Source organism: Theropithecus gelada, chromosome 15 (genome assembly GCF_003255815.1).
Source record: "Theropithecus gelada isolate Dixy chromosome 15, Tgel_1.0, whole genome shotgun sequence".
NCBI lineage: Eukaryota > Metazoa > Chordata > Mammalia > Primates > Cercopithecidae > Theropithecus > Theropithecus gelada.
The window spans coordinates 60,295,352-60,321,456 of record NC_037683.1 but is presented as its reverse complement, the minus strand read 5'-3'; the positions used below and the strand labels follow the sequence as shown (position 1 = coordinate 60,321,456).

Below are 26,105 nucleotides of genomic sequence, written 5' to 3'. Positions count from 1 at the left end.
GAAAATTGAGATGGTTTCTTGTCTTTTGGTATTACTAATAGTACTGCAGAGAATAATGTTGTTTGTAAGTTATATCACACATGGGCAAGTTTTGGGTTTTTTTCTTTTTTTTTTTTTGAGATAGAGTCTCGCTCTGTCACCCAGGCTGGAGTGCAGTGGCATGATCGCAGCTCACTGCAACCTGCGCCTCCCAGGTAGCTGGGATTACAGGTGCCCACCACCATGCCTGGCTAATTTTTGTATTTTTGGTAGAGACGGGGTTTCACCATGTTGGCCAGGCTGATCTCGAACTCCTGACCTTGTGATCCACCCTCCTTGGCCTCCCAAAGTGTTGGGATTACAGGCATGAGCCACCACACCCGGCCATAGGCAAGTATTTTTATAGGACACATTTCCAGGCCTAGAATTTATAGATGAAAGTTTACATGCATCTATAATTTTGATAGATATCACCAAATTGCCTCCATAGTGATTGTACTATAAATGGCATGCATGCTATTTAATTTGTATTTTTATTATCATGAGTGAGATTGAACCTCTTTTAATGTCTTTTTTTTCTCTGCAAACTGCTCATGTCCTTTCACCATATTTCTATTGTGTCTCCTGTAATGTAAATATTCACTGTGTAATAGTATTTTCAAATCTTATACTGCAAATTATTCCCAGTATTTCCCATTGTCTCTAGCAATTTCTGGCAAATAAGCCAATCATTGCAATGGAGTTCTATGTTAAGGAAAGTATTTTTACATTAGTGGCATATTTCATTGTATCTACCCAGCCAGCCTGCATGAAAATACACACATTTGAAGAATCAACCATATCAATGAATTTATTTTGACTTATAAACAATTTAAAATGGATAGAATATATAAAGCCACATTACAAAATAAAAACAATTGTGGTCAATATGCACAATCTTAAAACACAGATAAATATATATATACAAAATCAAAACAGTGTGATTGTACTATAAATTATATTACTATTCTATGAAGAACAGAAATAATCATGTTTGGAGAAGTCCTCTAGTTCCTCCACCTACCTTGGGCTTCTACAACTCTGTAGTAAGCTCTTGTTTCATGTCGTTCAAGGGTCTGTTCCTTGTTTGCTCAGCTTTTCTGTGAGACTGAACACAAAGAAAAGACATCGGTTGATTTCTACTTGGACAATGGCCCAGGCACAGCTGCTGTAGTCCTGGTTTTCCAGGTAATCATGGATCCTTCGGAAGTACATTTTAACTTGTAATCTAAGGTTATCACTACCCAAAGTACCACTTAGCTTCTCTGCTTCCAGTCCCATGAGTGCTTCTAGGTATTCTAGCTGTTGATGAAGTTGAATTAGGAATTTCTCCACGTGATTTTCCTCCCAACCATCCAGAGAAATATTTGCCCTGAAGAGGCTGAAGATCTGCTGAAGCATCTCATGGAGAATGGCCAGAGTATGTCCTTTTTGGTACTGCTGAGGACTCAAAGACTTCTGAGGAAGCAGAAAGTTTTTCCTGTGTTGTAGACACAGGTGAATTGATGAGGTTTGCAACTTATTCAAGAGTTTTAAACTTTCTTGATTCACTCTTTTTTGCTGGAAGAGAATCAGTTTCAAATCTAGAGAGAAGACAGTGGTAGAGGCCAGCAGCACCAACACAATTTCAAAGAAGTGCTTGATAATCATGGTGAAGGTCAAATATGCTACTTATCTCAGCATAGACTTAGGGAAATTCCAACTCTAGTGAATGAATGTTTGCCTTTTGTGCATCTCAGATTATTTTGGAGAGTGTTCTCTTTTGTTGGTTTATTTTCTAATGTCATTTCTGCAAGTTTACACATTAGATTTTCAGGTTCCCTTTTCATGGTGCTCAGAGTACATTTTCTCCATTTCCCTATTGTGTTGGCTATTTTGAGGAAGTAACCAAAATAACTTATTCATTGTATGCTTTCCTCGAGGCAATTACAGACTAGTCAGCCAATATAATCTTTTATTATTCTATTCATTATATACAAAGTTTCACTGAACACAATGTGCTTTCTAAATATTTAGTCAAGCTTATTAAAGTTCTTTTATTGAGATTAAGTTTTTTTCAGTAATAGTCTTTCATGGAGTAAAACTTAACAAAGGCTTAGCAGCACTTATAAGGAATTCAGAGGCAAAACTTAAAATACCTACAAACGACTAAATTTAAAACCTCAACTAGAACTGTAAATTTTCACAAATGCTTGAGCAAATTAACTTTAAAACATACATCAGCAATCTTAAATTATTTTATATCTTATCCTATCAGTTTAATATCTAAGATTCTAGCCTATAGAAGCAATGTGAAAAAAATAGCAAAGAATGTTGTTATAATATTATTGCAATGGCAGAATATTAGAAACAACCTATAGGTTCAACAACAGGCAAATGATTACATATATGTTGGTACATCCATATAATTAAATGATATGTATCCATTATAGATGACAAAATTATATGTGAAGAGAGACTGGGGGCATTTGGTTAGTGTATATTCCCTAGAATAGTGATAACTCTGGTAAACTAATGTGAACATCTCTACATTAACAATGTCCTCTGAATTACAAATACCCATATTCTAAGTTCCTCTTGAATAAGCCCCCAATCTACCTTTCCAATCTTATCCCACTGTTGCTCTAAGTATAGTGTGAGGGAATCTGAACTCCAGAAAAAGTGATTTAGTATTCCCTTAATACAGCTAGTGCTTTTGTGTGTGTGTGTGTTTGTTTATTGATGATGCTTTCTCTGAAACATCCATCACCTGTTGCTTCCTTTACCTCAAGAACCTCTCTGTGCAAGGACTAAAGACTACTTGTCCTTTAAGGCCCAGATCTCCCCCAAGGAGCCATAATCTTCTGGATCCCCGCAACACTTTGTACCTACCTTATTTAAGACACCTTTCCTGTTCTGTCTTATATTTGACTATGAATTTACATGATTAAAGGTCTCTTCAGAGTGTGAAATAAACACTGATAACTGATTTCTTTACTGTCGATACAACTATAGTAGTTGCTTTGTAAATATGTGTTGACTTGGAATAAATTAATATGTTCTACACAAAGTAATACAAGATGTCGAATCTTATCTTTAACCATTTTTCTGCAGGCAGCTGGGTGAATCCCTAAATGTCGAAAACAGGCACTCTGTAAACATGTATGGTCTCATTATATACCAGCTCAGCTGTATGTCTGGTCACTTACTCTAGTATTAATAAGTTGAAATAAACTGAGTCAGCATGCTCCACAGAGGGGTCTTTTCCCTCTCTATCTGAGAGACAGGAGAGAGAGAGAGACAGAGACAGAGAGACCCATGATAATATATAATATACAAAAGGAGTAACACTTGTTTCATAACATTATGCTTAATCTATCTGGACAGTAGAATTTTGACTAGTCTCAAAAAATCTTTAAATATTTTATGCTGAGCTTCAGGAAAACAATATAAAAATAAATTAAGGATATCAGGCGTGGCTCTGTCTAATAACAAGCTCTGATCTATAATTAAGGCTTTCTCATCATTTTCATTCAATTGACAAAAATGATCTAAATGTTGTTTAATTTACAAATGATCAGGGATTTTCCAGATGCCTTTCTGTTACTGATTTCGTATTTGAATCGTTGTGGTCAAAGAATGTAGTTTAAACTTATTGAGACTTATTTTATGGCTCAGAATATGGTTTATCTTGATGACAGTTCCTTGTGAACTTGAAATAATAATGTTCTACTTTTGTTGGTTGGACTGTTTTATAAATGTCAATTACGTTAAGCTGGTTGAAAGTGTTTGAAATTTTCTATATCCTTTCTGACAGTCTATTTGTTCTATCAACTATCAAGAGAGAATTGAAATCCCTAGTATAGTTTTAGATTTGCCTATCTCCCATTTAAGTTCTATCAGTTTTTCCCTTATTTATTTTAGAACTTTAGTATTAGGTGCACCATATTTAGGATTACTATGTCCTCTTGATGTATTGACCCCTTTATTTTAAAATGTCCCTCTGTATCCTTTGCATTATTCCTTACTCCTAAATCAACTTTCTCTGATAACCATTTATGTTTTTTTCAATTAGTGTTAGCATATCTTTTTTGCATCTTTTAATTTTTTAACTTATTCATGTTATATTTAAAGTGAGTTTCTTTTACAGAGCATATAGTTGGACCTTGTATTTTATTCTGTCTGACAATCTTTGCTTTATTAGAGTGTTTAGGTCATTAAACTTAATGTAATTGTCAGTATGGCTCGGTTTATATCTACCACTTTATTATTTGTTTTCTAACTGCCCATATGTTCTTTTTTCACTTTTAAGCTTTTCCTTCCTTCTTCTGGATTGAATTTTTTGTTGTTCTCTACTGCCCATTTTATCTCCATTATTGGCTTGTTGGTAATACCACTTTGTTTTCCTTTTTGTTTTCACACAAGTTTCTCTAGGATTAAAAATATACATCTTTATTTAACATATTACAGTTTACCTTCAAATAATATTACAACCCACTGAAAGTACAGTGTAGGGATATTATAACAGTATACTTCTATTTCCTCTCTCTCATTCTTTACACTACTTTCATTAATACTTCTTATATCACACATCCCCTGGAAATAAACTCTCTTGGCTTTTGTCTGTCTCAAAAAGTATCGTGTCTTCTTTTTGAAATATATATTTGCTGTGTATAGAATTCTAAGTTGATTTTTTCTTTACTGTAAACATGTTGCTCTACTCTATTCTGGTTTGCATAATTTCTGAAGAGAAAACTGTGGTCATTCTTAATTTTATTCCTGTGTGCATAATGTTTCTTCTTTCTCTTTGGCAGCTTTTAAGATTTACTATCACTATTTTCTGGCAATTTGATAATAATGTGCTTTGGTGTGATTTTATTCTTGTCTCTTTTACAAGGATTTTTTTGAGCTTTGTGAATCCATGATTTTATCACTTTCATAAAATTTGAAAAAGTTTCAGACTTTATTTCTTTTAACATTTTTCTTTTTTCATTCCCTCCCTCCTAATCTCTTCCGGGACTACATCTCTAGATGTGTTTGACTGTTTAATATTATCACACAGTTCCCTGAAGCTTTGCTCATTTACTTAGTTTTTAGTCTTTTCCTCTGTCTTATTTTAAATAGTTTCTGTGTCTGCCTTCAAGCTTATTAGTATTTCCTTTAGAAGTATCTTATCTATAGTTAATCCCATCCAGTATATTTATCACTTCAGATATTATACTTTCATTTGTAGAAGTCAAATTTGTTTCTTTTTCATATCTACATTTCTTTCCTCATCACATTCATCTTTTCCTCTACATTCTTGAGCATATGGGGTATATTTATAGTAGGCGTTTTATCTCCTTTTCTGATAATTCTATCATTTGTGTCATTTCTGGGTCTGCTGTTGTCAGTTATATTTCTACTCTTTATGGGTCCTATTTTCCTATGTCTTTTGCATGTTTGGTCACTTTTGAGTGGATTCTGAGCATTGTAAATTTTACTTTAATGGGAGCTGAATTTGTTAAGTCCTTTACATATAGTTGAACTTTGTTTTAGGGTATAGTTGAGTTACTTGGAATTTGATTCCTCTGATACTTTGTTAGCATGAGTGAAGCATACTTTATAATCTAGGGCAATGTCTTTGTAACCAAGAATACAGTCTTTTGAGGACTCTACTTAATGCTCTCTGAATTTGGAGATGTTTGCCCTCTGGCTGCTGGAAACATGAAATATTCCCAGCCCTGTGTTAGCACTGGGGACAGCCTTTGCTGCCTGCTCTTTTCTGGGGTTTTTTTTCCTCATCTTGGGTAACTCTTTTACATACATGCACAAACCACACATTAGCTAAAGACTCCTGAAGACATTTTTACAGATCTCTGTAGCTCTCATTCATTCTCCCCCAATTTCCCTCTGTGCAGCAGTATCTTCTCCAATATTTTGCTGTCTCCCTGAACTCCAAACTATGACACATCAACTCCGTGAGAATACTGGTCTGCTGGAGTTTCCTCCTCTTTGTGCTGCAGCCTACCAATTTTCTACCCAGCGTTAAGCTGGAGCAATGGTAGGGTTGATTGTATTTCTTTCCTTTCTCTCAAGGATCATTATCTTATGCTACCTGTTATCCAATGTCTAAAAACTGTTTTTCATATATTTCACTCAGTATTCTAGTTGTTTAAAGTGAGATGATAAATTTTGTTGTCCCTCATGACTAGAAGTGGAGGTTCTCTCATCATAAATAATCTAAAGTGGGAGTTGGCAAACTATAGCCTATGGACCCAATCTGGCCTACCACCTGCTTTTGTAAATAAAGTTTTATTAGAACACAATGATGCTCATTTGTTTATACAGTGTATATGGCACTTTCATGCTACAATAGCAAGGCTGAATAGTTGTGATAGGAACCACATGGTCTACAAAACCTAAAATATTTACTATCTGGTCCTTTACAGAAAGGTTTGCTGAACCCTGATATAAAATATTAAAAACAAAATATAATTGTATTCAAAGTCTAGAAATTTTGAAAGTATTTTCACAAAAAATATAATCTTAAAGTAAATGTTAAAAATATTACATATTTTATATTTTCAAAAAAATGAAATTTTATACAGTATCTATCAAAATTAAAAAACAACATGCATAGTATAATTAATGAATATCAAATTTAAACTGACAGTATTTAATAAAGCACATAATCTTTTAATTAAAAACTTATTAAACATTAAAAATGTTTATAAAAGTAAAATTACATGCAATTCTATCTTTCAAGGTTCACATGGATGCCAATGTTAAAAAAAAGTATCACACTTCCAGCATATGTCTAGACCAACATAAATTCAGATTTAAGAGTAAAATAAATTGATATTGAGAAATATTTTCCTGCCTCCATGTGCAACTATTGCCAATGCCCATCATAATTTATGAGTCCCTCCTGAATCACTAATTGTTACATAAAGACAAGCAAGAGAATAGACACTGGGTAGTATTGAGACATGGTATTTCATTTTGTAAGAATCTATTGCATTCATGCTATCCTTGAGGAAGGGTTTACTAGGCAATTAATGTGTCTTTTCTCTTTCCTCTGTAGCTCAAATCCCCTACATTCCAAGGCAATGTCTCCTTCATGGCATCAGGCACAGTCACTTTTTCGTAGGGAACTGAAAGCAAGAGATGTGGAGAAATGTTCCCCTGGGAACTGAACGGAATTACTAATGAGTATGTATATTTAGAGTTATTGGGCCATATGTGAGCACTGAGCACCGGATCCTAAGTGATGTGGGTACTAGATGTTTTTAAAAAATGTGTGTGTCTATGCATGTGTGTGTATGTGCACTTCTATGTGTGCACACACATATGTTGTATAAATTGAATCATGTCTGATATTCAGGGGTCTCAAAAGGGCAAGACCTAGAGTAGAGCACAGGTCACTCTTGTCCAAATCTAAGGATGGTATTAAGGAAATTCACTGTATGCTTATATTGCTTGTAGAAAAACAATGGAAAAGTGCCACGGTGATGAAAAAAGGGCTAAATCTTAAGTACCAGTGAGTATGACGAAGCCTCTGAAATAAATTAAACAAATGACTGGTAGTTCATCTTTAGCTAGAATGGGCTTTTCAATGACTTTTAAACTTATTACATAAGTATCAAGTTTTATTTATTCACTTGTCTCCATACATTATTTATCATTACTGTCAATCTAAAAAATGTAATTAAAATTGTGATACCCTCTGTTTAAAATACACAAAAATAGTTCCAGTTAGTAAAGAAGGCATTTTAAATTCAACCAAAGGATGGCAGCGTAATATCAATTACTTAGAACCTGGGACAAACTTCGCTGTTGGTAAGATAACACAAATCGATGGTATCTAGTGGTCTAAGTAATAATGTATGTTCAGCAATACATTACTCAGACCAGGTGTATTGTTCCCATAACACGTTAGATCACTAATCTGTCTAACCCATATTAAGATACTTGCTGGTTGGTATTGTTATATTTCCCTTTTTTGCCTTGACCACACTAACGAATGGACATTCCTTGCTTTCTGGCCTTCCACCACCTCCTCTCCCTTTCTGGGGGTGGGGGAGTCTGTAAACATATTCTGACTTCTCTGCCCACTCTGGGATCATGTGCTCTGGCCAGACTCCCCAGTGTGCCACACACAGGGTGCCACATCTAGCAAAATCCCAAGCTACTCAGTGCCTCCCTTTGCTCTGGCCTCAGTTATTATTTCAGACATGGTTATTTTTTCCAATGATATCGACACAGCTGTACTCCATTTTCTGAGCACAAACTTTCAAATATTTGACCATATTAATTTATCTATCATAGAATTCTGGAGCTGAAATTCATCTTAAATTGATATCTAATCTCTGCTTCCCTTTCCCTTTTTGAAAAGTTCAGTCCTAAAGCCAATAGATGGGCAGAACAATGTAAGCATTTTGCTGGAAAGGGCAGGAAGCCACACTGCTGGAGCTCAGACAGGCGAAGGTGACTGTTTATGTGGAGAGAGAACCTGGCGTGGGTGTCACAGCCTGAGAGTAATTAGAACATGCGTGGAGCGGGGCTGCTGTGGGAGTCATAACCTGAGTGGAGTGAGGAGAAACATTCTATAAAACAATTGCCTTGTAATTGTTCAAGGTCATGAAAGTCAAGAAAGACCCAGCAACTGCTCCAGACTAGAAGAGACTAAAGAATATAGCAACTGAATGCATAGCATGATTCTGAATGGGATCCATTTGCTATTAAGAATATTATAGGGGCCAAGCACAGTGGCTCACACCTGTAATCCCAACACTTTTGGAGGCTGAGGTGGGTGTATCATCTGAGGTCAGGAGTTTGAGACCAGTCTGGCCAACATGGTGTAACCCCATCTCTACCACAAATACAAAAATTAGCCAGGCGTGTGGTGGGTGCCTGTAATCCCAGCTACTTGGGAGGCTGAGGCAGGAGAATTGCTTGAACCTGGGAGGCGGAGATTACCCATAAACTGAGATTACGCCACTGCACTCCAGCCTGGGTGACAGAACAAGACTCCATCTCAAATATATATATATATATACATCTCAAATATATATATATATTATTGGGACAACTGGACTACAAATCTAAATATGAAGACTGAGTATTATATGGTGCTAACGTTAACAATGTTAATTTCTGAATTTTGTTGTAATTATGCAGGGAAAATATCTCTGTTGGTAGGAAACACACATTAAAGTATTCGACAGTATTTGTGCATCAGCTTGGCAACTTAAATTATTTCAAAAACAAGATTCTCTCTCCTATAGTTTCAACTTTTGTGATTATTTCAAAGAATAAAAAGTGTGTGTGTATTTTTTAACTAAATAATCCACATTTGAGACGTGATGACTGAGGTCTAACAGAGCAGAATAGCCTTCTTTTTGTACACTATCATCAACTATACTGTTCTCCCCTTCCCTCTTCATAATTTAGGCCAAGAATGGCAAAAGCACAGTAGAAAGAAAAAGACCACCACTTCTCATGAAAATTGTGTACCATGATACTCAGCACATGGGTTTTTAATGGGCGACAGAATAGGTTTAAACCCCAACTCTACTACTTGCTTGCTGTGTGGTTTTTGGCAAGCTATTAACTTCTCTGTGTCTCAGTTTCATCAATGTTAAGACAAGTATAATAATGGTGTCTCTTGGAGTTGTTGTGAAATCTAATTGAGATAATCCACTAATATGTTTAGTATAGTGCATGGCATGTGATCCTTGCACAATAAATGTTATTATTATTTCTGTTATTATTAAAATGTAACATTATTATTAAAGTAATATCATTTATGTTAAAATATTATTAATAGATAATGGCACTCTGTTCCATCAAGCTCTAGGTAAGTACTTTCAAAATGCTCTGAGGGCAGCCCCTATTAATCAGTCACAGCTGGAAATAAGATGAAGCCCATTTTCTATTAACTGCTTTTTCAACAAATGTCAATTAATCCAAAGAAAGAAGAACCAAGTGTGTGCATACTCTAGAGGCACTTAGATGACATGTATTGGTCCTCATGTTATTAATTCATTCAAAAATGTTTATTGATTGCTTATTGTGGTCCTAGCATTGCTCCAGGCCCTGTTAAGTTAAACAGAGATAAAGATCCCTGGAATGGAGTTTAATTGGATTAGGTAGGGTAAAGGGGGAGAAATAGTAAAGTATAAGCAAATGATATAGCAAGCAGTCCCCAACCTTTTTGGCACCAGGAACCTGTTTTGTGGAAGATAATTTTTTCCACGGACCAGGGTTGGGGAATGGTTTCGGGATGATTCAAGCACATCACATTTATTGTGTACTTTATTTCTATTACTACTATATTGTAATGTATACTAAAAATAATTATACAACTCACCATAATGTAGAACCAGTGGGAGGCCTGAACTTGTTTTCCTGCAACTAACTATGGTTTCTCATCTGGAGGGAAACTATATTTCCTATCTGGAGGTGATGGGAGACAGTAACAGATCATCAGGCACTAGATTCTCACAAGGCATGCAACCTAGATCCCTCCTATGCCTAGTTCACAATAGGGTTCACATTCCTATGAGAATCTAATGCTGCCACTGATCTGACAGGAGGCAGAGCTCAAGAGGTAATGTGTGCAATAGGGAGTTGCTATCAATACAGATGAAGCTTTGCTCACTCACCTGCCGCTCACCTACTGCTGTGCGGCCCTGGTTCCTAACAGTGTGGAGCAGTACTGGACTGTGGCCTGGGGATTGAGGACCCTGTGTTATAGCATACTATAATGCAGATGTATACTAGAGTAAAATCAATTAGGAGCATCTCTTTTTTTCTAAAGTTATTGACCTTCTGTATACAGAATGAGACAAACAGATAGCTCAAGATCAGTCCCCAAGAAACAGGAGTAGAAGAGGAGACCAAAAAGTGAAATAAACAGTGTCTAGGCCAGGCACAGTGGCTCACACCTGTAATCCCAGCACTTTAGGAGGCTGAGGCAGGTGATCACCTGACATCAGGAGTTCGAGACCAGCCTGGCCAACATGGGGAAACCCTGTCTCTACTAAAAATACAAAAATTAGTCAGGCATGGTGGTGGGCACCTGTAATCCCAGCTACTCGGGAGGCTGAGGCAAGAGAATCGCTTGAACCCAGGAGTCAGAAGTTGCAGTGAGCCGAGATTGCGCCATCACACTCCAACCTGGGGGACAAGAGCAAGACTTCATCTTAAAAAAAAAAAAGAAAAAAAAAATTGACAGTGTCTAGATCAGTAGAAGGAAAACCAGTTTTCAAGAACAAAGGATTGTCTAACAGTGTCACACACCACTAAGTGGGCAAGAAAAGTAAGTACTTGAAAACATAAGTTGAAGTTAATTACATGGACATTATCAGTGACTTTGGCAAACAGAATTTTCAATGGAGTATTAAGGGTGGAAGTCAGATTTCAATTCTTATAAGAGGAAATGGAAATAAACAACAAAACAATATAGGCTATGCCCACAAAAAGTTGATCACTACATCAAAGAGAAAAAATAAGTGAAGATAGGAGTGGGAAGTTCAGTCTTGGAAAGTTTTGTTTTTTGTTTTGTTTTTAAAAGTGAGAAATACTCTCTATTGATTACAAGAAACCAGTAGAGAGTGGAAGAAATGGAACCAGAGCCTCATCTTGGGCTTGGTCTATAACAGGAAGAAGAAAAGAATAGGATCAACACAGGTTTGAGTGCAGGTTTGGAAGAGGAAGCTGAGTGTTTCATTCTGGTGGTTTCTATTTATTTTCTTGGTGAAGTGGAAGACTAGAGCACGTGATGGACCATCTATGAGATTAACATGTTCTCTGGTATGTTCTATTTTCTTTGCTTTGAAAACTGTCTTGTCTCCCAATTCAACTCCTCTTCACCCAGCTGACATGCTCTTATACATGCACTTATAGCTCCATTCATAGCTATCATTATAGTCTATAAGATTTGTGACCATTTGATTACTTTCTCTCTCTCCCTTCAGAGGGTCCTATCCATTTCTGTATTTTGCTTACAGTGCAACCACACAGTGTAGCACACTACATTCCAGCCCAAAATACAGTAGGCACCCAATAAATATTCAATAAATATTGAATGAATAAATGAACTTATTCAATAGAGGAGAAAGAAGTGTTCTAAACTTGAAGGGAGGGGGCAAAATTTATGGTTGTGATAGCAAGAATGTGAGTGAGAGTTGACAAAGATCGGAGAGCAATATTGAGTATCAGCTTACATAGACTGGTGAACTAAATTGATAGAGGCACCAATTTGCCTTGATTTAAATAAGCAGAGGAGGTTCACACTCCATCCATGGTTGAGACTTTGGCAGGTGAGAGTCAACTGAATGACAATAAAACAAAGGATTCTAGGATATTGGTAAGAGAGCTGTAGAAGTATTAGACCCCACAATCTACAACACGTAAGTTTGAATTGTACATAAATGATCACATTCAGGGGCAACGTGGTCCTCCCCAAACCCTCTGCTCATGTTTAAGTCTTAATATTAGTCTTTAGTCTTAATACTTTACACACAATGTAATATTTAATACACAAGTGTTAGATGTACAGTGTCACTTGTGTGATCACTCAAATGGTGATATCAAAATAACAGCCATTACTTACTGAGTTTATATTATGTATAAGACACTTCTTGAAGAGCTTTATGTATTTGGTCCTCATCATCTAATTCTTTTCTTTCCCTCTTAATCCTCAGCAGGATTCTCTGGTAAAATATAGTAAAGAAACAGAGACTGTTAGCATAACAACACATCAAAGTTACAAGAAGTGGCCTAGCTATCAAGAGAAAAATTTATCCTATAGATGCTCCATTGTGAAAAAATTTAACAACCTAAGCTTTTTAAAGATAAATGTTAAAAGATACATGAACACTCTAAAAAAGATGTAGGCAAGTATGATCATCATGATTCTGAGAATGTTTCATCACGTGTCCAAGAGTGAACCAAACACATGAGCAGAAAGTGGAGGAGAGGTTAAGACAGAGGGAAGATGGAGGGGAGGAGATGAGAGATATGAAACCCTGGACAACCATCTGAGATGGATCTCTGTGGACTGAAAAGCATCTCATTAAGAGAAGTTAAGAGATAGTTTGCGTGTTCTCTAACTCTAGTTGTGTTCACTGTTGATTAACCATGAGATTGTTTTATTTCTGGGAGTAGACAACACACTCTTGGCTGTCCAAAATTATTTTATTGACACCTAATACTCTTACTATGTGCTAGGCATTTGTCTAAAGGAATCACAAATATTATTAATAATTTATTTAATCCACAAAACTACCTTAAGAAGTACTATTATTATCCCCATTACACAAATAAGGAAACTGAGCTACTGACATATTAAATCCAAATGTTTGTGCATTACTGAGAGCATAAATATTATTTCTAATCTTTATAATATTCTTGAGAGGCAGGTCTTATGATAATAAGATCATTTTAAAAATGAAAATAAAAGAAATCTATAATTTAGAAAAGTTAACATTTCCAAACATAGTTGGGATTTCTACTTCTGGTTATGAGGGACTGACAGGGTCAAGAATTACCCTCCCTCTATAAACAATTTAAAAACTAGACAAAATATAGAAAACAACTATATTCGGTCATTGAAGAATAGCCAATCCAGGACTGCGATCCCTAAGAGATGGGAAACAAATGAGGCTTTTTGCCTGGGGGCAATTTTTAGACTGTGTTGCAGGAAGGAGGACCCTTTCTAAGCAATCTCTCTGAGTTCAGGAGACAGAGATAAAGACTGAGGAAGCCAAAGCATCTAAAATTTGCAAGACAGAGTACCCAAAAGAAGTGAGCTACCCAGAGAAAGAGTTCTAGAATTTTTTTATAAGGATCTCCTTGAGTCTTTGGTAAATGCTAATGTGTACATGCACTGGGTAAAGCCCCATGAGGCCCAGCAAGTACAGCCTCCAAAGAAAGAATAATTGCTGGGGAGCTTTAAGTCAAACAACTTAAGTGCACATTCAAGACTGAAAATTGTTCAAGTTCCCACCAGCCACAGGGCAAAAGACCCTAAAATGGCTAAAACTTAAATGTGGGGCTAAATTAACCCTAAAGTAAAGACTACTCCAGATCTGTCTTGAAAGAACATAAAAATAAGATTTTAAGAATCAAACGAATACACAATTACCATAGCTGCCTACCAAAACAAAATCCAACACTCTTTAAAGGAATACAACAAAATCCATCACATAAAAATATACAATCACAATAACTGGCATTCAATTAAAAAAACTACCAGACATAGGAAATAAGAATATATAACCTATAATCAGGAGAAAAATTAATTAATACAAAATAAATGAGATAGAATTAGCAAAAATATTAAACTGCTATCATAAATTGGCTCCATGTATTCAAAGATATACAAGAAATCAAGTATAAAAATAAATGAAATCTTGAAACAAAGAAAAGTTCAAGATAAAAATATAATATCTGAAAAGGTGATTAGATAGCCAAACACAACAAACAAAGATAATCAATAGTAAATAGAATTAAAAGTCAGCTCCATGTGACTCTAAGGTATTATTGTTTTCCATGGTGCATTCCATTTTATGGTGCTCTGTAAAAAGCCACAACTAACAACAAAAGCACACATGTCACCCAAACAGAGGGACCATGAGTAGAGGGACAAATGGCCATGACACAAGGAAAAGAACAGTTTTAGAATCAAAATAGACAGAGGCTCAAATTCTAGCTCTATAACTTGTCAACTAGGTAAACCTACATGAATCTTTAGAAACTTTGAGTTTATTCCTTCATCTGTTAAATCAACATAGAAAGGCCTACTTCATACAAAGCAATAATTGATACTACAGGTAAAAAAGTATTACCATGTTGCTTGGCATGTAGGCACATGAAACTTTTTCAATAGCTGATAGAGAAAAACCCTAAAATTCTCATGTATATTCAAGAAACTAAATAAATATTGCTGATTAGAAGGCCTGACCCAGGCTCAGGAAAAGTTACAGTACAGTGTGGTGTGGTGTGTGTGTGTAGGGGGGTGGTCCTGGGTGGGTCAGATGATATTAGTGAACATATTTTTCTCTGAATAGCATGCAAAGTCTTAATGAATACTGTTCTTCCTACCTAAAAAAGGCACCAGGCATTCTAGGTGGAAATCATCATAGAAAAGGATCTGCCAATATAATTTATGAAATACAGCAAGTCAACTTTACCTTGGAATTAATGCTCTGTTTTTCCCTTGAAACAAACAACGTACTGGAGGTGTCAGTGTTTTACACTAACATAATACTGGCTCTGAAATCCAGGCTACCAAATGTACAGTGCTTGGGGAGAGAGTTAACTTTAGTAAGGTCCATTTCTGCAAAAGAGGAATGCTGATAATTACCTTGCAGAGTAATTATAAGGATTAAAGAAGATAACATGTATAAATTGCCTAGTAAAGACATTAGTAATTTAATATTTATTTATTCCCTGCCCCTTTGAAGTCCTGTCCCAGCCCCCCAAATCATATTTATTTTATCTCTTGGTACCAGGAAATCCTCCTTTTGTGGGAACTGAACTAAGATTCCATTCCACTGACCCTCTGATGTCAACTTCTTCAGTTTAGACTTGTCACTTCTTCCTTTCCTGAAGAAATATTTGAGGGATTAAAAGAGACAAACACCAGAGAAGTCATTGTAACCTCACAGGGTTTTTGTCACATTTGGAATTCATTAATCTGAGTTTTGAGAAAGAACTCAGTTGACTTTACTCCTTGGTAGAGCAAAGAGAAAAATAAACCGGAAGACTACATAATATTAAAGAACTGGAACCTTTGCCCTTTGCCTTCTTAATCTGGCTTACATTTTTCAAGGCTCTAAGCAATTACCAAATGATGGAGTTGTCTAAAATCAATACTGCTTACTTTGTGTAACTACCAAAAATCAGATATGAAGACTGGTGCCTGACCTGGTCCAGAGATTAATGAGTTTGCTGAGCAACAAAGTCTAACTAACTGGTTACACATTTTTCTTGGCACAGTCAACAGCCAGGACCGAAAGGATGTGTGAAGGCTATGGTCTAAAATGGTTACAGGAAATACTGAGATTGGTGCAAGTGGTATCAAAAGACCAGATGGGAGGCTGTCCAAATGACCTATAGAATGCTATGCCAGAAACCCAAGTTCATCCAAATGCCAGGTAAAAATATACTTGTGGGCTAAGATAAGAATTGCTGTCTCAAACAAGGTACTTTATAAATAAATCAACTAAAACTAAGGCAAGATATTGCTGCTTAAAAAAAAATCTTAATTAAAAGTGTAATATTAGATCTGTAAAGCTCATTATAAACACTAAAACTGGTGTGCCTGGGATACAAAGAGGGAAGAGTGTTAAACAGATGTATTTAAATACAATTTCAATTTTTTCTGGGCTTAATTACACTTAAATGTTGGACCAATTTATCTTCATGATTAACTTCCTGAGGGCACCCTAGCTTGACCCCATCTCTTGGTGTCAAACTTCACTTTGACTAACCTAGGAAGCTGGGAAACCCAATCTGAGCCACCTTTGGTCACATATAAACGCAAAATGAAAGAGGTCATTCTAAAGTCGTGAAACTGAGAGACTGCTGCTCAGAGTGGCTTCTCTTGAAATTCAACAGAAGATGGCTTGGAAGTGGTAACACACACTCAACAACAGGTAGCAATTGGGGCACAGGTGGAGCAGGCTGGAAAGATGTCAGTGTCTTTGATAAGCATTCTGTGTGGTAACAGTTCAACAGTTCTCCTGTTTGGGGCAGGAATAAAGGTTCTTAAAAACATCTTAACACACAGAAACAAATGTCCTCTTTGTCACTGAGTTTGTGCTGTACATACAGTCAGGTCATATAATGAAACCATTCATTTGCCTTGGGAATATAAACTGAGCTTCTTCCTACTCATCTCATCCATTCTGAAGGTCAGGACAAGATTAAGTTCTCCTGAAATGAATCAACTCCTGGAGGTGCACTGATAATTTTCAAAATGGTTTAATTACTTCAGTTTCTGAGGCCCTCAGAATTGTTTTTTTTTTCTTTCTGAACCATCAGCATACATATTTATGTAACAAACAGAAAAAAGCATTTAAAAAACAACAAATTCTATTATGGAAGGCAGAAAACAGACACTATGAAATAGTTACCAGACAGCTATTATTTGGGATTGAGTGCCTAGATACCAAGTATTGTGGTACTTCGAGACTTTGAGGTTGCATCACGTGGACTTTTAAAAGGGTGTAATTTTGAATCATAACTCCACATTATTTTGGCTTTCACATTGCCATCCCAGACAGTAAAAAAACAGTGATTATTTTCCTCAATATAACACTGAACACTACAGTGTTTAAGTTTAGATTAGTAAAATTGAACTTTTCCATTTCTAATTAATGTCTATTTCTCATTAACATATCTGGTTATAACTAGAAAATCACACACTGATGTGAAAGGAAAATGTACATATGTGCATGGTACAGGAGAAGCGTGGTAGGAAGTCAAGGGCATTAAAAGAGAGGCAACAGGTACAGAGCATTTTATAATTTTTTGAGATATAAATGCAGACGCAAACACTTTCTTAGAATAAAAAAGCAGTGATACATTTTCTGAAAGTCTAAACAATTTTACATTAGACTTTACAATAGACTAATTTATCATTTTGTTTAATTATCAGGAGCTAAATCACTAAGATCATTGGTTCTCAGATTTAATGAAACAAATATTTTGCAAGTTGAAGCTAGGTGATTTACTGCTAAAATTAAATAAAAGCAGGCATTTTCCAATTCATACACAAGTTAATGGATACAGCTCTCTAAATTATAAGCATTTTCTTCCTCATAAATTTGTCTTAAGCCATTAGTGCAGGCAATTATTTATCTTGTCTTCTCAAGGTGGTATCTGATTTGCCTATAATATACAATTAAGGTTGTCATAGCAATACTTCATCATGTTCTGGTAAAAGCACCATGACTCTTAGACGTTCTTTCCCTTAAAGAAGTTAGAAGACAATAGACTAATACTATCGATCTATTGGCAGATGGGTAATTTCAAGCTGTGAAATAAAGAGAAAGACCAGGCGTGCTTCCCCTGGGCCTCAAACAGAAATGAGGACACTGGATGTGGTCCGTGGAAATGTAGGGCATTGCATGCAAGGCAATGTGGATGTCGTTGGCTGTCTTTTCAAAGGATGACGCTCTAGTGAGTGATACACAATTAACTTCGAGACTTTTCTGGAAGTCAGTGCTTTCATTAGTTGTGCCTTATGTTTCTCCAAAAAGAAACTTGATTTTTACATACTTGCTTTGCCTTTGAAACCAAGATAGTAAGGGTTTGAAATGATCATAAATTCTATTCACTTAATAAAAATTCTGTAAGTCATTTTAACAAATATTTACTGAGTGCCTACCAATGATAGCACTGAAACCTAGATATTCCACATTTGATTCCTTAGAGATTGGTTTTAATGTTGCATTACATCGTTTTTCTTGGCTTTCCTGAGAAGAACAAGAAGTTGCTAGTTTTCAGATTCAGTTGTAATTTTGCCAAGTCCTAAGAGCTGCAGAAAAAACACACATACCAAAACATATTAACAAAGAATTACAAATATTAGCTAAAGGCAAGAGAAATGCCATGGAAGACTTTGCATTATCAGCATGCTGCCTGATTACTACTTTTAAAAACAGTCCATTAATGTTTAAAAAATTAAAGAAGACTAGGATAAAAGAATGCTAAACTGACTCTGGCTACAGCCATAAAAGGTTGTTTTCAGGAGCACATGAAGAAAATCAAAAGATGAGATTAAATTAGAAACAGGATATTCATGCTATAGCTATAAAATGATTTGCTGAGATATTTGGTATTACATAACTTAGGAATGAAATCAAAGTTGAAAAATCTTGGAAATGTCACAGACTATTAGACTGGATGACTTTAATCTAGAAAAATCCTTTTTATTTTCATGGCTTCTCTAACTTCTTCACTCAGCAAATCACTGAATATAAAATCCATTTGTTGTGTAAGTGTCAAAAGAACTTGACCTAAAGTCGAGCACAAAGTGAAGAGACTCAGCCTCATATGTTCTCCAGAGTTCATCTAAAATTACTGGAAGCAATAAAATAAGGGATGGTAAAAGAGAGGGCAAACACCAAATGTTGGGAATTTATATGGGCTCTATTTAGAAAAGGTGAGGAAGAATAGAGAAAAAGAATCTAAAGTTTAAGACTTTTTCAAACATTAGCAATCCTAAATCTTGTAAGTGTGTGACTTGAAGGACAAGGCACATTATGAAAAAGAGAGAATCAATAATTGGGGTCATAATTTTTTAAATCAATACAACTATTTTAGTGTCTGTGGAAGTTCTGTTAAGATATGAGAGTAGGAAAATAATTTAAATTTTTAAAGTGTACTTAGATATATAAATACTTATATCCAGTGATGGCATTTGGTGAGTGTAGGCAGAAAAGGCTCACATCCCTTATGAAGAGGAAATACCCCGTTCATAACCCCTATGACTGAGCCAGCCACATTGTGTAGCAAGCTGGAGGTGGTTGGACCAGAGGTGGTATATATGACCAAAGGGCTGCCTATGCAAGAAACCTATAATGAGGCCTGGTCCGAAAGGAGTACTGGGCCCATGAGGTTATCTCTCGGGAGCTGGAACTGGGATAGATAAAGACTCTGTTGCAATTAACAGTGGGAGGTGAAGCTGAAAGGTCATGATGTAGAAACAGGCAATGGTACCCATACAATTCTCTCTAAAACAAGTCTATGGTAAGAGAAAAATGAGTAAGAAAAGATAAAGCGAAAAAGACTCTCAGAGGGGAACAGAGAAGCAATGATCAATAGTCATAAAGAAAATGACAGGTGAGGAAAACAGCATACCCTTAAAGCTGCTTTGGTTCCTGAATCATCTAGTCCCAGGCCTTATAAATTCTTACACTGGACCCCTTCTCCTCGAGGTAGCCAGGGCAAGCATCTGATCCATAAAATAGAGCTAACCAGAATAGCTTATATAATAAAGCACTGCTGGAAAGCCTGAGCAGATAAATGTGTCCTCATTTATTGAAAGCAACTGCAGCATTATGTGTGTGTGTGTGTGTTTGTGTGTGTGTGTGTGTGTGTGTACACCTTAAAAGCTGACACCTTGGAAGTACTTTGTGTATGAAACAGAACAATTGATAATTGCTATGACAGATATTCATCAAATGTGTTACATGTGCAAGGTTTTGTACTAGATACTATGAAGATATAAATATACAAAGAACACATGCACTCTATCTTCAAACAGTACTTAGAGGAGGATCTCTTTTTTCTCTCTCACAACCACAAATAAGCTGAAGAATAAATTCTGCCCTTCAAATGTGGCAGGTGCGCAATGATGTTTTACAGAAACAAATGCTTTATATGATTGAATCACATACAAAATGTTTTTGGGACATATAGGAAAAAGCAATTTTATTTAAGAGGATCAGGGAAGATTTCATCAAAAAGAAATGTCATTTTTATTGGGCATTATGGGATGGGAAGTTCTTCAGTAAAAAGAGAAACATGGCAAAATACACAAAATGGCATTAAGATGTAAATGTGTGTTAGATTTTTAGAACAGTCTGCTTTGGTTAGGGCACAGGTACCTAGGAGATGCAAAAGGAAAAAGGGTTTGGTGCAAACTCGTGAGGCACATTAATTATAAGGCTAAGGAATTATGACTTTATTCAGTAAACCAGCAAGACACTAAGATCATCAAATGTATGTCTTAGGAGGATAACTCTAGCAGGTTCAGATTGGGAGAAGGGCAGGAAATAGAGGGTGGGAGATGAATTAGAAGATTTTAAGCTGGCTGCTTGTGAGTTGGGTATGAACAAAGGCAATGGCAGCAGTAATGGGAAGCAGTGACTACCTGAGAGACACTGCAGAGATGTAATCAGCAGGATTTGACACATGATTAGATGGGGGAGGAGGTGTGAGGATAGGTGAGAAAAAAATGAAAGGTAACATTCAGGTTCCCAATGTGAATGAGTGGCAAAGCTTTTAACCAAGATAAGAGAAGAAGCCATTTAGATTGGAGTAGGTTTCTGGTTTTCTAAGGATTGAGTTTGTGGTACCAATGGCACAACCATTTGAGGGGATTTAAAAAGCAACTAGAAAATGCAAAACTGGAGTAAAGCAGAGAAGTATGGGCTAAAAACGTTAGGTAGGACATCTTCAGTGTTTGCAAGAGCTGAAAACCAAATGGTAGATACAGATGCCCTAGGAAGAAAAAGAAATCGATTTAAAAGACTGGAAAAGTATTGAAAATATGCTTTAAGAGGAAGGGTGAATTCGGTGACTAGTCAGAGAGAAGACTGAGAGACAGTTGTTAGAAATTTGATGAATAAGAGTAGTGTCATGAACATCAAAAGGGAGCCTTGGGGGAACTATGGTCAACAATGTGAGTGACTGCTGGGTTTGCTGATTATTCAGTCATGAACACCTCACCTTTGGAAGCAGCACCTCCAATCTAATTATGAGAACAGAGGATAGATTGCAATGGGTCATGAAGAAACAGAGGCAATAAATATTAGCTCTTTTTGCTAGAAGTTAGGGCACAAAGAGAATGTGATGGATGGGCCAGTAACAAAGAGGAGTAACAGCATCCAGGGAAGTTTAATTTTTAGATACATGAGAGGGCAGAAGTGAATAAACCTGTAGAGAGAATGTGACTATCCAAGAAAAAAGTTTTGTTTTATGAGGCAGTGACATTAAGTCCTTCAATGGCCCCTCATCTAACTTATGATATTACCTGTAATTTTAATAAGGCTAAGGAGACCTGTGTTGGGCCCCATCCCTGTATTGCACACCCCATTTCCTCTTTTCCTCACTGTTCCCAACACTCCTGACATGTCAGTTGTTGATGTGCCAAAATTTCTAGCTTCATGGCTCTCATATATGCTGTCTGGGATACTCTTCCCCTGCCCTCCACCTCCTTTTATTTATTTATTTGTTTTTTGCCCGAACTTAAATAATATTTCTCTCTTACAGTGTTTTTCCTTTACCACTTCTTGTCTAAATTAGGTGTCTTTGTTATGTTTCCATACACAAACAAAAAAGTCCTTCGCAATAATAATCAAACTTGCAATGATTATCTTTTTTCTTAGACTGCAAGTCATGGAAAGGTACGGACTATGTATGGTACATGAGAGGTGCTTTAATAAATATTGAATGATGAATAAATAACTAAAAAAATCTAGGTCATGGCACAGGAAGTCAGGAAAAGGCTTTCTGTGCTCTACTAAAACTGCTAGACCTTTTATATTCAATTCAGGTAATGATGCAAAGAAGAGTTATCTAATTCAAAATAATTACAAGCACCATGTAATGACTTTGAATGTTTACATTTAAGGAAATATTCATCTACAGACTCTAATATTTCAATTTTAATGTGTGGGCTTTCTCTTATTATTGGATTTGTGACCTCACCACCAATTATATTTGCTTCCTTTTTTTTTTTTAACCTCTTTTTCATTCTCAAGTACCAATTCTTTTTTCAAGTACATTTGACCTGGATCTCCTTCCCAAGATAACCTCTGTCCCTCCACGATCCTGCAATAGCTCAACACAATTTTTTATGACAAGTCTCCAAAGTCCAATATTTGAGTTTCTTATACATGTTTTACAAATCAGGAAAGGTTTACAAGAGGAAAGGCAGATGAGAAGACACAGGCAGGGATAATTCTGGGTCACACAAATTCCATGAATGCTCCTCTATAAAAACTTTCAATGGTCAAGTAATTAATTTGGAATCAGAAAGTCAAATCACTCATTTTTTTTTTGCAAAGTTAAGCAATTTGATAGAACCTATTTCCAAAGAATGCAAACCACGAAGGTGGCTTCCTTCCAAGTAATGACATCATTTTCCTGTAATGCCATCCCAGTTTGTTTCCTCATGCATACTTGATGATTCTCCTCACTATGTATCTTTTTGGACTTCCAGATTTTGACTCCCAAACTTAGCAAATTAACTTTATTGACAGAAGGGGTTTCTGTTTTTGTTGGATACATGCAGATTATGTGCCTGCTCTGACAGTATCAACTGCCACTGTTTGGCAATCTTATCTTCAAAAAAGGACACACACCTGCCCTGATCCTTACTCAAATACTTACTCAGATTGACTAATAAACTTTCTTATTATTTGCCAACTGGGCTTTGCTCTCAAGGACATAAGAAGAATGGTCTTTACATCTGGGAAATATCAGTAATTCTTAACAGTAAAAATATATGACCATGTATGCAGTTCATGGGCAAAGTCCATTAACACTCACTTAAAACTAATATTTTCTTCATCCAAGAATAATACCTAAACATACTTCTTAAATTGAACCATGCATTCAGGAAACCTTAGGTAACATCTAACGTGTTATCTATAAAGTCTTCCCCAGCTACACGACAGCAGGATCTTGCTTACCCACAATCCTATTAGATTTCCCAAAGTTTGGCTACTTGAGCAGCACTTTCACAATTTTTGTCATATTCCTTGACTGTAAATACCTCAAAATTTTATTTAATTTTAAAAACATTAAAACAAATTTACTTTTAAAAGGAGATGCTCTGTATTTTTCTGATGTATATTAAATAAATACACAAAATATTTATATAGAAATAAGAACATCACCTAAGTTTCAGCTGAAAACTAAAAGTACTTTGGTTTTAATGCTTTGGTTTTGTATGTTTTACAAGACAGGGTCTTGCTATGTTACCCAGGCTGGCCTTAATTCCTGGGATGCAGCCATCCTACCACCTCAGCCTCCCGAGTAGCTGGGATTATAGGTGCATGCCACTGTTCCTGGCTTTAATGTGGTTTTGAGGCAAGTATTGATTCAATAGGAAATCCATTGTAGTGGATCCAACCAGCTTGCCCCACCTTTCTGCTTCTTCATTCCTAGATGAGACAGCTGAAAGGGGATGGACTCAACACACAACTCTCCTATCAGTCTAGCTACTACAAATATAATGATAAACGATTAAAATCCTACAAATTAAAACAGTATAGCCAGGCTTAGAATAAAATATTTTAATTTTTTAAAAATTTTAATCATTTCAAAAGCAAACTTTTGTTAACAGTGAAAGGAAAAAGGGTTGAAAAGAATTTATAAGCCATATCTTAGAACTTTTGTTTGTATAGCTTCTTACCATTCTCAAAGCAGTTTTATATACCTTATCTGATTTGAATCTCATAATAAACCAATGACATAAAAAGCAAGTATATGAGTCACAGAATAATCATCATTTTATTTCTAGGCTTTGAAATAGAGTAAGAGAAGCCAGACCTTTCCTCAAGATAAAACTAAAATACCACATACTTTTCTGTTTTTGACTGGATTTAGCAAATAAGTGGTTCAGATTGGATGAGAACAAAGGTTATCTGCCTTCTATCCAGAACTCTGCTTTTTTTCTCACATTTAAGTTAGACAAAAATAACGTAAAACAATAAAACATTGAAATAAATTTAAATACAATTACTAAAAAAACCAAACTTTTTAAATAAATTGTCTTCCAATTTGCTTCGTTTTCACAGCTGTATTTTGCTTTTTCCTCTTTTCTTTCTAATATACCATATATACCATATAACCTCTCCTACTATTACCCCCAATTTAAAAAAAGGAAAACAGATTAAATGATCTGCCCCAACTCATGTACATGGTTACAAAATGGCAGAACTGGGACTAGGACCCAAATCTTTGTGCATTTCATTCTGACACTCCTACTACACTACACTACCTCATAAAGGAAAAGATATCTCAATTTTTTAAACTCTGCAAAAATAAGAAATAGCTCAAGATATGATCCTTTAGTTTACAGAAAGACTTATCACAGTAAGAGTACTAAAAATTTTGAAAATTCCCCTTCTGCATAATTAGACCTAGTCTGTAGCTGAAAAGAGCTCATATGTCATTTACAATTTGACACGAATCCTAGAGAAAGAATATTTAGAGGTAAAGGATTTGGGTCAATATCAAGGCAATCAGAAAAGAAAACATCTTGAAAATTATAACATGAGCCAATGGAGAAAAAAAGCATTAAAGTTAAAAACAACTCTGTGGAAGCATATCACCGTCACCCCATACATGGTGCAGCGAGTGCTCCTGTGTATAGTTATAAGGCTGTTTATGTAAGAAACCTCAGAGTATGAAGGACAATTACAAAGACTTTTTCCAGTTTTTCATAAGCACAGATACAGTGGAAAAGCAGGCTGCATTTAAGATCATGACCAAGTTCTATATTGGGAATTGTATAAGACTTAGGACAGTGTGTGTATGTGTATATATATAGATACATATTTGAGATGGCGTCTTGCTGTGTCACCCAGGCTAGAGTGCAGTGTCGTGATCTTGGCTCACTGCAACCTCCACCTCCCTCCCTGGCTCAAGTGATTCTCCTGCCTCAGCTTCCCAAGTAGCGGGGATTACAGGTGCGTGCCATTGCACCTGGCTAATTTTTGTATTTTTAGTGGAGATGGGGTTTCACCATGTTGGCCAGGCTGGTCTCGAACTCCTGACCTCAGGTGATCCACCTGCCTCGGCCTCCCAAAGTGCTGAGATTACAGGCGTGAGCCACCACGCCCGGCCTCAAAGCATAGTTCTATTGTCAAGCTGGATCAGAATCAACAGGAGGAATCTTATTAGAAATGAAGATTTGAAGTCTCAGTCAAGATGCATTAAATCAGAATGTCTAGGGACTGGTTTGGGAATCTGCATTTTTAAACGAGCTCTCTAGGTGATAATACAACAATGAAGTTTAAAAACCACTGACTTCAAGAAGTTACTGGACACTTTAGAATATTAATTTTTTTATTCTCTTACACTGATGTTCCTAAGTCTGAAGTTTGAGGGGTTTGAGTTTCTCCCTGCAAACATTGTTCACTTGGAATCAAAAAAGAAGCTTCAGGTGTTTAGTAATTAGAGTAAAACACATGCAGATGTGGAGGATGGTGCTTGGCAAGCAATGTTCATTTCCACACATGGAACCCCAGCTCATCAACTACACTGAGGTCAAGGGGGCACTGGATATTTCTGTAACTGATGTAGATGAGGGTAAATGGAACTCTGCAAAAGGCAAAAGAAGCCCAAATAAACTCATGAAACACGTTTTTAAA

General features: G+C 36.1%; 1 protein-coding gene across 1 annotated transcript; it reads right to left on the bottom strand.

Moving 5' to 3' along the window:
• Window positions 1-802: 802 nt before the first annotated feature.
• IFNE (interferon epsilon) lies at window positions 803-2,282 on the bottom strand. Its single transcript, XM_025360158.1, has one exon. The coding sequence runs from the start codon at window positions 1,666-1,668 to the stop codon at window positions 1,087-1,089; it is 582 nt and encodes a 193-aa protein (XP_025215943.1). The 5' UTR covers window positions 1,669-2,282; the 3' UTR covers window positions 803-1,086.
• Between the last annotated feature and the right edge of the window lie 23,823 nt (window positions 2,283-26,105).

What these genes read in the sequence shown, in the direction of transcription:
- IFNE (XM_025360158.1), bottom strand. Translation starts at nt 1,668, where the DNA reads ATGATTATCAAGCACTTCTTTGAAATTGTGTTGGTGCTGCTGGCCTCT.